The sequence below is a fragment of the Rhinolophus ferrumequinum genome, chromosome 18 (assembly GCF_004115265.2).
Source record: "Rhinolophus ferrumequinum isolate MPI-CBG mRhiFer1 chromosome 18, mRhiFer1_v1.p, whole genome shotgun sequence".
Classification (NCBI taxonomy): Eukaryota; Metazoa; Chordata; class Mammalia; order Chiroptera; family Rhinolophidae; genus Rhinolophus; species Rhinolophus ferrumequinum.
The window spans coordinates 54,221,683-54,236,385 of record NC_046301.1 but is presented as its reverse complement, the minus strand read 5'-3'; the positions used below and the strand labels follow the sequence as shown (position 1 = coordinate 54,236,385).

The 14,703-nt window shown below is 32.5% G+C and overlaps 1 protein-coding gene across 1 annotated transcript in view; it reads right to left on the bottom strand.

The window, feature by feature from the left end:
- The window catches only part of FSTL5 (follistatin like 5), a 631,294-nt gene that overhangs the window by 286,612 nt on the left and 329,979 nt on the right, over positions 1-14,703 (bottom strand). The window contains exon 6 of the mRNA XM_033135298.1: positions 1,734-1,854. Within this exon, the coding sequence (XP_032991189.1) occupies positions 1,734-1,854 (121 nt within the window). The remainder of the gene's footprint in view (positions 1-1,733; positions 1,855-14,703) is intronic.

Sequence of the window (14,703 nt, the reverse complement as noted above, 5' to 3'; positions counted from 1 at the left end):
TTGTTAGATCCTATTAAATATAATAATATAATATTATATAATATAAATAATTTCTTCTTTAATGAACCATAATATTTTTTCCTTGTCATCCTGAGCACACAAAACAATGCTGATACAGAGTTACGTTTAGTGGAAAACACAGAGACTTCACAATTATTTTTACATACATTTGATTATAATCTCAGCCACCTGATTCTTAACTTCTCAACTTCTCTGTGTTTCAGTTTCTTGATATAAATGTAGAATAATAGTGCTGCTTTCTTGTTATCTTTGAAAAATAGTATAGCCTTGTGAATAATTTTAAAGGATAACGGAGTCATATTATCTTGTATTCATTTAAGTAGAAATGCAAATAAATTAAATATGAGCACACTGATATCTTGCCTTAAAGTTTATAATGGGCAAATATTTCACAAATATTGATTTGTTCATATCAAGTATTTCATAAAATATAATTCAATGCTTTAATACAAAGTTATCATGTGATAAGTAAATTACTATCCTTATTAATATGGATTATCAGAGATTAAGTATTTTCCCCAATTTCAGACCACTGATAGATGTAAGCAGCATACTTAAAAAAAAAGTACATATAAAAGTATATATATATAAAAAAGTATATATAAAAGTGTGTATATATATATATATATATATATATATATATATATATGCCAAATACAAATCCTATCCCCCACCTTTTGGGAAAGCTATATATGGTATACCATACTAAATATATATATATATATACACACACACATACATATATATGTATATACATACATATATATACATATACATATATATGCGTACATACATATACATATATGTATATATGTATACATATACTACATATGGCATATATATGATATAATACATATATATGATATATAATGTATGGAATATATTATACCTATATATTTGGAAAGCAATATGTAATACATGTGTATATATAATGTATTATATATATATATGTATTTAATACACAATGTGTATGTATACATATATATATAAAATAGTGCTGAAATAAATCCTGTTTAACTTTGATTCTTTGGTGATTTTCAAATATAAACCAGTTAATTTAATTTTTTTCTCCTTTTCTTCCACTCAGCTTCTAAACCTTTCTTTTCTGGTTTATGTCTCTTAGTCCTTTGTCTTTGAACTATTTTTAAAAGAATAACCTGGCAGACATTTTTTTTTTAAAGAAAATTATTCTCATAATTCTGCTTTATAAACCACAGATAATCAATTTTACGAAGTCTTTAAGCATATACAAATTAGTCCTAAGTAGCTTAACATTAATATAATTTCAATTCTAATGCTAACCATTACTATGAAAGCATATGCAAAGTCCTATTAACCTACTTTTGGTTTCCCAATAAAGTAAAAATAAAGTCACTGTGTAAATAATCATATTATTTTTGATATACGGCGACAACTGTTCACGTGCTGTTCCTACACTAACACAATTTTGAAAGAAACATTTTGGAATTTATATCTTAAACTAGAATCATGGCTACCAAATATTTCCAGCTCTTCATTTTAGAACTAATAAATCCCTAGCTTTTACATATGTTTCAATACAGCCAAACACTTAAATTATCTAGATTACCTCAATTACATGACTTATTTTTAGAAACAGCTTGTATTCTGAGATCAAGCAAACATACCGTATTGTCTAAAAGAAAAAGGGGAAAGCAGCAAAGAGTTATTTAGAGAATAAAGCTTATACTCACGAAATATTCTATAAAATTCTTCAAGAGCCAGGTGCCTGTCAGCGTCAAAATCGTCGTATTTCAGTAGATCATACAAAGTGCAGTCTGAAAGATCCTTGCCCAGTTCTTCCTGTTTTATCACCTGACCAAAAAATTATAACCATACAATTATATCTTTGTCTTAACATTTCTATAGTCTAATGTAATAATCACCTAATAGATCATTTTAAGTGTGCAGTTGGGCAAGGAACTGAATCTATGAAAAATCTGGTTTTCAGTCACTGGACAATTATTTGTAACAGTTTCAAAGGTATAAAGTTATAAAGTTAAAATAGGTACTTAGAATTTAGTCCAAACTTCCTAACACAAAAATCTCACAGGACCCAGGAAATCTGAACATTAAAAGGATATTTTGCATTTTACACATTTACTTTGCTCCACTTATATTGACTCAAGGAACGGAATGGAAATTGCCTCCTATGTCTCAATGACCTATGTCAAAATAAAACAGAGCTCTTTCCGAACAAAACCAGTGAGGTAGTTTGTTCTGGCTTTCGTCCTTGTATTATTTGTGAAAAATGAAGTTAGACTTTTTTTTTTCTCCTCTGCCTAAACTCCTCCCCAGCTGGAAGTGAAGCCATTTGGGATTGCATTAACTCCCTCAGTCACAAAGGAGCTATTAAGCAAATGACTGTTTCCAGGAGCCAGATAGAATTAATGTGCCGATTGATGATGAAAATCTAGCCAAGCGTGGGTGAGGAAAATCATCAAAGTGCTTTTCTATTCTGTGCTCTGCTATGGACTGAGGCTGTAGCTTTTTTATACTCTACTGCTTTGGACTATTGCTTGTCATAGAAAAGGGCTCACCAAGATTTTTCAAACATCCCTATCCATTCTGGGTAGCTGCATAGCTGCTTCATGGCCTTTCATAGTCTCCCACATACAGACACGATTGCTTGTAGTTGGCATCACAGTGTGTTTTTTAAAAGGTTGTGCAGTGTAATCAGACATTGCTTGTATTTGGCAACACAGTGTGTTTTTTAAAAGGTTGTGCAGTGTAATCAGACAACACAGGCTCTGAGGCCAGCCAGCTCTGGGTTCAGGTTCTGCCCATGCCACCTAAAATCTCTGTAAATTCTGGCAAATCACTTAACATGTCCTCTATTGGAAATTGAAGATAGTGACATCTATCCCTCATTGTTGTGAAGATTTTTCACACACACACAGTCAGTGCAAGACAACATAGTATGCCCTCAAAAAGTAATCATTTAACATTAAAAATAGTGACCTTTTATATATATATAAATATATATATTTATATAAAAATATATATATATATATATATATATATATATATATATATATATATATATATATATTAGTGTGCTTCTTATTCAAATGATTCACTGCAGATTTCCACACCTGCCTGTGCTTCTGGTTCGTGCATTCACAATGTATTGTTGTTTCTTTTGGTAAGCAATATGTTTCATGCTTTCTTTGTTATATCAATGGCACATTGCTCATGCTAATCTCTAAAGATTCTCAGATGTTTTGAGCTCTCTTTTTAACCTTTCTTGGAAGAGTTCTATGCTAAAAGTTCAGTCACGTCTAAGTGTGGATGAGCTGTTGAGACAACTCTGAGGACGGAGCTTAGCATATGAGTCACTAGAACCTCCAGCCCCATCTCTAGTCACTTGAGTGGCGATATGCAATGATAGCATACACAGCGCTAAATATAACTTCTGCAATACAGTGGGTTCTCTAGTCTTGTATATCGTATTCAAATTTCATTACCCAAGCTATCCTGCCTTGGCAGGACGAAGCAAAACATGTCTCTGCTTTAACTGGTCCATGTTGCTGGTAGCGAGTATTAAGCCCTACACTTGAGGACCGTGCGACACCTGGAGAGATGAACAAAACTACCTAAAGTCTGAAGCCATCTCTCCGATAAGCCTAATGAAGAAACAAATACTGCTTTTCTGCTTAGAAAGCAACAGAGCTCTCAGTCATTCTCCATCTGTTATTTGTTAGGTCATGGAAAATGACTTTTCCTGGGTGGGACAGGAGACTGTATTTGATCTCACCTCACTCTGCTCTTCCTAAAATGCTATCATTGTGGTAATTTTAAGATGCATTGAAACCAGGCTTTGGTCAGTTATTTCAATAATATGTTCAGTAGCTTTTATTCTCGTAACTTTTGGTAATGAGATGAAGATAGAAAAGAAAGTTGGGGGAAAAGCTTTCATAATTTTGTCATATTTATTTCTGTTCCAATATTTTACTCAAACCATGTACGAGACCAAGACAACAAACTTTTACCTTTTTCCTGAGTGCTGGCTCTGGCATAAGACTAGCTTGATCAAGAGTGGATCATGATTATAAGACTTAAGCTGGGCATGCAGTTTATGGTCTGGTTAGCGACCTTTCTAAAAATCCCTGTTACCTATACTGGGTCATTCCCATGTACAGGAGAGAGGTGATTCATCCTCTCATTAATCAATATTTCAAATACACGTTTTCCTCATGTATTCTCTTTTTGGTCAATGACACAGCCTATTTAAAACATGCTTTCTCGTAACTTTTTCTCTCCTATAAGTTTCCTGATGGGACATTACCATAGTCTGGAGTGTTCCAAAGGAGGGAAGAACTTTCCTATGAGCTTTCAGCAGCATGGAAAAATTGCTTTAGCTATCCAGGGTTTTGATAGCCTTAAAGTGCTGAGTATTGGACTGTCAGGGAAAGTACACATATAAGTAGATTTCCTTCCCCAGTGCAAAGTAATACATGAAGCATTTTTTGGCACAGGAGATGCAAACTTGTAGGGCTTTGATAGTTAACTGAATTTTCATTTTTTATGTCTGACACTTCTTTCACAAACCTCCCACTTAGGCTTCTCAAAACATATGAACATGTTACTTCTGAACTAGTGATTCATGACAGGACCAGTCACTGAGTATATTGTCACTTAAATATCTATGATAAAGCTTCAGTCTAAGAGACCACTCATAATTTCATGTTTTCTACTATGGAATATTAAAAATGTTTCCCACACTGACTAGTGTTTTTGGTGAATTTGTTAAGATTACAATAAATGACTTATTTTATATGTTTGTTTTTTTGATTAAAGATCAAGTAACAAGTGACATGGGCTCCAAAAAAGTTAGAGTCAGTATGACAAGATAGAAATATCAGCAGAATGCATGTCATCAAGGGAGCTCAAACACATAATATCCAAGAGGGAAATATTTAACATCGATGTAATAGAACTGTCAAAGTTGCATGTGAAATTATAATAATAAAGATAGATGATTTAATATTTTGGTACTACGGTATTTTTTGTTCCAAAAAAGAAAATTAAAAAGAAAATAAAACCTGTCTCTCTCCAAAGTACACTATTCTCTTTATTATCCTCTTTCATTCCTTTATTGAATCATCCATTCAATGAATCATTTTTGACTGTCTACTCTGTGTCAGACAATGTTCTAGTTTCCAAAAACTGCCACCAGGAAGAAATACAAAAATCTCTTCCCTGTGGAATTTACATTCTAGTGAAGGAAGGCAAATAAATATACAAGTTAAACACAGAATATGTCAGATGATGATAAGTTATCTAAAAATAAATAAAACTGGAAAGAGAAATAGAAAGTGTCAGAAGTACGCATCTCCTGCTATAGAGATATATGGATACCAGAGTTTATGGAGATATAGCATGACTTGGGAATCCAAATTATTATACTGATTCTCGTAAAAGATATGATATACACAGGATTGATTCTGACGGTCTCAAGGTAGATTATGGTGATGAGACCATGGGTGTGAGGGGATGAGAGGATAGAGGAGTACAATCTGCCAGTTCTACTATTTTATTTTCGTTTATTTTTACTTTATTTTATTTTTATTTGTCTCCTTGGTGGAGACAGGAAAAAAATGGCAAATGTAAATTCATGAACAGATATATCACTCATAGCTTCGAGCTATCCGATCTCTTTCCTTTTCAAACTATTTTTCCCAAACGAATGACGACCATGTCAAAGACGCAATGGTCTTAGTGGAATTAGAGCTCAGGACTCTTCTATTTCAAAGAAAGTTGATCGTATTTGTGAGATTGAGGAGAGGTAGACATACTCACTTCTCTACTTGGTAAATGTGTAAATTACATCATAGCTTAAGTGGCAGAAAATAAAAATACTCCTTTGGTAGGAATACCCAAGCATTAGCTTTGAGCTTCTCTCACATATTCAACGTTCGTCGGATCCTCTACTACTTAGTCTGACCCTTTTGTTGCCCACTTTCTTCTTCCTTTCTCCTTCTCTCCTTTCTATGCCTCCATGGAGTTAATATTCTAGAGAGGATGAGTGGGAAGATGTAATCAAAAAATTAAATAAACAAGATAATTACAGATTGTCAACAGTGCTTTAAAAATAAACGAAGTGAAAGGATGGAGTATATAATTAGTATTATAATTATAACTGTTTAATCATGTATAACTGATGGTATCTTGCAATAGGTATATTAAAAAAAACTAATTAAGTGAAAATAATTAAATCTTCTAAGTTCTCTTTTAGGTTTTTTAAAATGCCTAATAGGTTAGAAATTGTTAAAAATATAAAATAGGGCCAACATCAATTGCTTAAGAATACCAATTAAAGAGATAACATTATTAAAACTCTGGGGGGGAGAAAAGTATTTCATTTTTTTAAGGCACTCTATATGGCTCACAGGAGTTCTCTGACCGTGTGTGCCAGATTTTCCAATGTACCTTGTCATTCTAAAGGAAAGATGTTACAGATATGTTTAACACTGCTTAAAACTAAATTTTAATTTTTCAGTTGTCTTGTGCATATTATGAACAGTATTTTTTTTTTAAATCTGAAACTAGTTAGTAATGTTTCCAGCTACAATTGAAAGTACTTGTTGTTAATTGTTGCTCAGAACTGTACCTAAACCAACAATCACAGGTTTTATATTTCTCTAAGTGCCAATTGTTGCTGTTATTATTATTCTTAATTATTTAGTACTGGTAAGGAAATTCCCAATGCTACCAGGGTCTTCATTCTATTGGCATTGCAAACGCCACCCTAAGTCAAACACTTGGTTTCTGCTGCCTTATTTTGAATACCTAATAAGTTTATAAGTGTTTGCAATGTTAAATAGGATTAATTACCATGACATTCCCTGGACTTAACAAGTGAGGACTTATCATTTTCTCTGTCCATACATGTACTTACTGGTTTGTATTTAATTTGTCCCCAATAAAATAGCTTTTGATCTATGAGACAAAACAATTCTTACAAATCTCATGGTGAATGAAAATGCTGACGAGCCAACAGACCCTTTTTTAAAATCATTACAATTGTAATAGGCTTTATCGAGTCAAAATAGATGTTAAGTGTCCATTTACTATGTAACTTTTCTAATAATGTTTAAAGAAAATTGTTATGTAAAAAGGTTATAAAACACCATTCGCATGCCCATACTGTTAGCTTCAAAATATCTAGTCTTATTTATTCCTGCTTTTTATTTAATTTTTGTAAATGCATTCACATATGGTAGTCATTGAGCAAATGGCTTTTTAAGTCAAATATGTATAACATAATAATCTAAATCCTGTGAACAAGTAGTTCTTTTTATTATTTTAATAAAGAGTTGGTATGTGTGCACATTAGGGGAATATTTCATTCTAATATGCATTCCTAATGTGAATCAGCTTATTAAGATGACAAAATCTAAATGAAGAAAAAGCTAAATCAATATACTCAATACAGCTGTTTATTTAAACTCAGAATCACAAGGGGATGGTTTTGCTTACTTAAATTCTACCAGCAGTTATTTTATAAAATGGGGAGACACCTAATGAGCACATTTTCCAAGCTCTAAGAACCACTTCATCTCAAGAATCCTATATTTACTTCTTTTAAATGAATTAAACAAGGAGGTTGTTAGACTGAGTTGGCTCTAATATGGTGATGCCTACAAAAGTAAACCAAAATCTAGGCTTATAAATACCTCAGGTTACTAAATTGAAACCTAAGGATAACCAATCACAAGTAGCCATTTGGCATTAAGCCATAGCCAGTCAATAATTTCCTTAGTTTGCTCTCTCCTTTCCGCTATAAAAGTTTTTCTTCGTTTTGTTTTGTTTTTTGTTTGTTTGTTTGTTTTTCTCTAGTTTCCCTCTCCAGAATGCCTCTAACCTTTTCTGGTTTGATTGCCCTTTTCAAAATGATCTTTGCTCGAGCAAACGCTTAAAATTTTAATGTGCCTCAGTTGATCTTTTAACAGTGCTAACAAACTCAAGAGTGCCATTCCAGCGAGTGAAGTCTGCCTGTGTATCATCTCATTTTCCCTTGAGGATCAAATATATAGGACAACGATGCAAGAAACAGTTGCCTATTCTCCTCTAATAGATGGTTTGGACAAATTCCTCTGTGCTTCATATACTGGTTTACCTTTGAGATCTTATAAAATTCAAGTCGTTTCATATTGCTGTGCACATTTCCCAATCTGATCCAATCTCTATTCTTTTCCAACTCAAACCCATCAAAGTGCCCTCTGGAAATCCTCATCTCTGATCAGAAAATTCTCTTGCCTTCCATTTCTTAAAAAAACAAACAAACAAACAAACAAAAAACATGTTCTTCATGATATTGGTTTTAGAAAATTCCAGTTGCCTGTTAAGAAAACCATTTATCCAATAATTTTAATAACTGGAGGATAATTTTCTCTGTGATCTATTCTACCCCAGTGCAAGAAAATGGTAAATAAATAAATGGTTCCTTATTGGCACTGATGGATTATTTCCTTTTCTCAAACCAATCTTCACCAGATAGATAGGTAGATAGGTAGATAAATTATAGATAGGTAGGTAGGTAGGTAGATAGATAGATAGATAGATAGATAGATAGATAGATAGATAGATAGATAGACAGAACCTACTTTTGAATCTCAGGCCATTCAGCTACATGATTTCCTCCTATTCTCAACCCTTACTTAATGAATGGATAAAGCTCCTGATTCACAGTATTTCTGTCCACGTTATTTTTTCTTTGAATATTCCTAGTGACTTCAATATCCATCTGAATAAATTACAATGAAGAGTTCTATGCTCCTTTACATAACGAATGATCATTAACCTTCTTTCTCAATGACACTTTCCTACATGTCAGCATGCCAGGAGGAAGATATCAATACCTTCTGTCATGGCACCCTGTAATCCTAATTTCAGGCATGACATGTTCAGGTCTGTTTCAGGAATATAATATGTTCTTTACATATCAAATGTGCTACTATGGAATTGAGTGCCTGACCACACTAGTCATATATACAACACTTAGTGGAGATACAAAGATGCCCTGGTCAAGTTTGTGATCATTCCTCAAAGAAAGAAAATTAGTACATGTTTGTTAAGACTTTTGCACTGGGCTATCATTCTATGAGACATCATTGAAAAATTCAACCAATTTGGAGCATATTGCTACCAGAACAATTTCCACTGCAGCTAGCATTATTCAAGCTCAGATTTAACAATAGATCCAAAGAGAGTACTGAATTTTTACGGTTGGAGAACACAGCCTACTGAAGGAAAGAGAGAGATCCAAATAACAGAAATAAACCTCAGACACCTGTTTAGATTTAGTGAGTGGAACTAAAGTAGAACACCAAACAAAGAAGTTTTCACACCTTATCAGAATGGTCCGCAGGAAAAACCAGAACATTTGTTTTTGCCTTTAATAGGCAGAGTTGTTTACTGAAAGAGACCATTTAGTCCTATACCTTTATTTTGAGTAGGATCCAGGGATTATGGTACAGATTCAAGAAGATACAGGGCAACCTAGAACTAACTAAATAAAATGTCTATCTATCCATTTTCAGTAGAGAAGATAGACACTTAAAAACATACAAGCACAACATGATGTTAAATGTGACCTTTGTCATACGGCGATTAAGACACTTAAAGAAGGAACCTTGATAATCTGTTCTACTCCTCTAAAAAGCAAGTTTGATTGATATCCCACTCTACCCTACCAGTCAATTCCATATCCTTTGGGGAGGCAGAATCTCAAAGTTTAAAAGTGAGCCTGATATACACTTGAGGAAAGCGATACACAGGATTTTACCTGGCCCAAGGGGTATAAAAATTATAGCAGAAGAAAGAGGCCAGGAATGTCTGCTATTTTCTATGACTGAATATATGTTTTCCCCCAGGGAAGACTGTGATGGATACTGGTTTTTTATGTTGGTGTTGTTATATTCTATAACTTACCATTAGTTTTTTAAAAACGGTAAATCCTGGCAACTATGAAATGTGATGTATTTGGTTATACAAATTTAAAAGGTAAATCTGAAATAAAACCATATCATTTGTCATAATAAGGAATTTGGAACTCCAGAGAAAATTGATGAATTAAAGTTGAAAGAGAAACTTGGGCATGGCATCCATGGTATAAGAAATGCAAGGCACATCATGGACCAAGTAGAAGGAACGGGAAAGCATTAAGAAGTGCTTCATCTAAACTGGATTTCAACTTGTGATTTGTGCAATATATGATGTAAACCCACTCTCATCTCCCTTTCACATTTTCAGTCGATTTCACATTGCTTTTCGCAAATTAATGTGTGTGTCTCTCTGTGTGTGTGACTGTAGCTCAAAGAGAAATGAAATGGACACTTGTATTATAATAACATAATAATAGTAAAATAAAGTCAATTAATTTATACATATTTTTTCATAACATATGTATGTGTCCCCTTCTTGAAAACATTGCTTTCATCACTTCTTATAACTTTTCTTATAAATTTTCTGGGCAAGAGATCACTACATTAAACTAGATACTTGATATATAGAGATATTTTAGTACAAGATATACCATCTCAATATATATATAATATATGTAATATATAAATAATATATATATAATATTTATTTTAAGTTCACTTCAATTTAACATTATATCTGTAAAGCCATGGAAAGAAGTTGCCAACATCACAGTTTGCAGAATGACAAAATTTACTTTTCTCTAGGATACAATTCAGGATTTAATAACATCCATGCTAGCTTTATGAGATAAGTAGATGAGTACTTCAAATTAGATGAGCAAAATAAATAACATGATATCATTTTTTTAATTGCATAGAATAAACAAAAATGTTTCTCTCCTTTTGCAATACAATACTTAATTGTAAAAACATGGCATCAAAACATTTTGCATATTTACTACTGAGTATATACATTTTGGGTTTATAGTGACTACTAACTAATATTTGATTTGTTCTCACTGCGATCCAACCATAAGCATTAAAAAAAAATGCAAAGGCTGCACATGATGGAAATATTCAATCAATTGCTCATCCACTAATGCAAGTATATGTGCCCTCTTTATTTCTACTATCATCACAGCATACTCACAAATATTACATTTGGAAATGTAATTGTTTCTAACAATTACATTCGTAATTGTTTCTAACAATTACATTCTGCTTTATAAGTACTAGTCATGTTTCTAAGAACCTTATATAGTCTAAACAATATAAATATCACATCACATTGATGTACTATTATCATTGTCAATATATAGAAAAGGAAACTAAGACAGAGACAGTTTAAGTAACTTGCTAAAGGTTACAAAAGTAAGTGATACAGGTGTGATTTGAACCCAAGCTTTGTAATCAAAGTTCTTAACCAGTATGTCATGATAAAAAAAAAAAAAAAAAGAGAGAGAGAGAGAGAAATAATTGTTGAAAGTATCCTAGGACTTCATCAATTTAAGGCCACTCCTTCCTTTGCTATTTGAAACATTCTCTTTTGACTTTTGAAGTGCATATTCCATCTTAATCTTTGTTGCTTTCCCTTCTTATTACATGTTTCTTCCAGATGCTCAAATGTCAATGACAAATCTACCAGTGCTCTAACATTAATTTTATCAACTTCATAAAACGTCACTCTTCTGAAAGTTCAAAATTTCACTTTGTAATACATCTGCATTTTATTGTAGGATGTTTTTAACATACAGAAATCAGCCTTACACTGAAAGACTCAGTGGCAGTTACAGGCAGTCTTATCCAGCGAGAGTGGAAAAGGGTCGATCTACTGAGATCTATTTATATGGGGTTGGTTCATTTTACAAATATTTTCTTGCTACAGCAAGTTGTTAACTGTGATACTAAAGCTCATATCCCCTTTATCTACTGCTTTTTATCATGTCCTTTTCTCTCAACTAGAGAGGCCTCTGGGTTCTAATTTACTTGAACATCTGCAGAGAAACTCTAGGATATATATTTATTATGTAGACTAAGAATAGAATGGGTACAGCCAGCTTTCATGCTGCATTTATAAAACCTCAGAGCCAAATCGTATTCTTCAATTTTTTTCTTGTCACTGCTAGGGTCTTAGGTTATCTATTCTATTGTCTGCTAATAATAGCTTGTAAATTATCAACAGACACCAGTAAGATCCTTTCCCTCTTTAAGTTAAATTATTTTTAAATTTTATATTAAATTACGAAATTATGTTTCCAAGTTTATGAATAAAATTTTATGTATTATTGGTTATAACACTTACATAAAGGTTCTTAAAAAGCACTTGTAACCTACACAAGTTAAAAGCGATAACTATTCTATAAATAGCTACAAATTCATGATATCTTTTCCAGGATGCCTGTTATAACCTTCTGTTTATTTTATTTTTTCATAGTTGATTGCTGATGGATGAGATGATAACATTTCCATTAAATACTGCTGAAGAAAAGAGTGACTTATGTGGTGTGGAATGTATGTAGAAGGAAGTCTATCTCTCAGATTCTCACTGGCTTGTACATCATGGGTGGCTAAAATATGAATGGAATTCTGAAGATAATTTCAGCACAGACACCATAACTGTAAGATGAATTGGAAGGGCACTTTTCAGACATAATGCAAGTTCAAATCAAAGGTAACTGAGAAAACAAAACTATACTTTGCAGCAGATGAACTCTATTAAGGGCTGAATTGTGCCCTGCCAAAAGATATTTTAAAACCCTACCCCACCTCCAGTACCTCAGATTGTGACCTTTTTTGGAAATAGAGTCATTAAACATATAATTAGATCTCTCAAGGTGAAGTCATGCTGAAATAGGGTGGGTGCTTATCCAATATGACTGGTGTGCTTTTAGGAAGAGGAAAGATGATGTGAAGAGAGACACAAAGGAGGCTATGTCACCGCGGAAGCAGAGACTGGAGTGACATATATAGAAGCCTAGGGAATGCCTGACACTACGAGAAGCTGGAAGAGGCAAGAAAAGATCTTTCCCCAGTGCCTTCAGAGAGAGCATAGCCCTGCCAACACCTTGATTTTAGACTTTGAGAGACAGAGAGGGGTTGTTTTAGCCATTGTTTGCAGTATTTTGTTACAGCTGCCCTAGGAAATTAATACAAACTTGAACATAACAGAAACTTGAAACACGTGATAGGGGAAAAGCTGCCACTGCCATTTGCCAAAGATTAGCAATTTTCCTTTTGGAAAATTGTGGGTACTATGGTAATAACTAGATTTGGTCAGATTATGTTTTGTGCCCAACTAATGACTATAGCGGTGTAAGTATGTTAATAAAAACGTGAAAATGTTATTAAAATAAGAAGGAAAAAAGTTATTAAAAACGTGAAATATTATAAAAATAAGAAGGAAAAACAAAAACACAACCTATTCAAGTATGTCAGACATACAGAGATCAAGGTGGCTTGCCTTAACTACAAATTCATTTTAAATATAATTAACTGGTCATTTCATATTATTACTATAAATATGAAATTTTAAAGAGTTTCATGCTTGAAAAATAAGTCATGAAGTGTTGACAGCACAGATATCTTAATTAAAAGTTTTCTAATTTTACCCTAACATTCCTGAATTCAATTACTTACGTCCCAATGTCTGAGACTTAGTAAGTACTCAGTAAATATAAGCAAAACTAAAAAAAAAAAAAAAAAAAAAAAAAGATATACATTTTAATTAAGTAGAACGACAAGAACTATGGCCAACTGCTCATACATCACTTTGTTTTGAAGACTCTAACCTATGTTACACTATTCCAAAGGAAAGAAATTCTTGCATGATAAGACCAATATTCCATAATGTCAGATTTTAAAAATAAATTATACAATTAACCATAAAAGATGAATGGTATGATGTCCTGAAAAGAGATTACTGATTTTTAAAAATTTTTTGAAAACCGTATTAACTACTAAGCACAGCAGCAAAATCTGCCTCAAGATACACTATCGGCATGTCATCAGAATTCTTCAGTGCTACCGCCATTTTCCTAGTCATCCTACATTACTTTCTGAAACCTGTATATATTTTTGGAGAAACCTTACATTCCTTATTTTGCATTTCCAGTACTATCCACAACTAGCTTAGATTCTTTTATCTGAGTATTACAATTTACTTTAAACTCGTTTGTCTGTCTCCATGACACACCATAAAAATATGCCTATTTTTCCAAATGGTTCACATAAGGACCTTTTGTTTATTAACATATTGTTTTTAATAACAAGTTGTGTTTTTTTTACATATATCATTGAGGTGACAATTTTCAAAGAAGTGAAATTTGACTAACATGGACTTAATAGTAAAAGAAAATGGAATACATTACAATTGATCCTTGATTATTGAAAAAATACTGGGATATGTCAATAATTTAATGCCATCTTCAATAATTTATTTATATTATGTTATAGATATGCTCAATTGTTGGTCAACAGTTTCCTTGAATACTGGATAAGTAAGCTTTTATTGACTAACAGAAAATTAAACATTACAAAGCCTCTAGAATATATCTGGAGATATCTTATACATTCTATAAAATAGAGAACTGGTAATTCCATTAGGTTTTTAAGGTATAGAAACCTGTCAAAGTTTCTCTTTTTAAACCATAAAATATCATATAAAGTTACTTAAAGTCAACATTGCTAATAGAGCAAACTTTACTCTTACAAATATTTATGTCCACACTCTCAAATA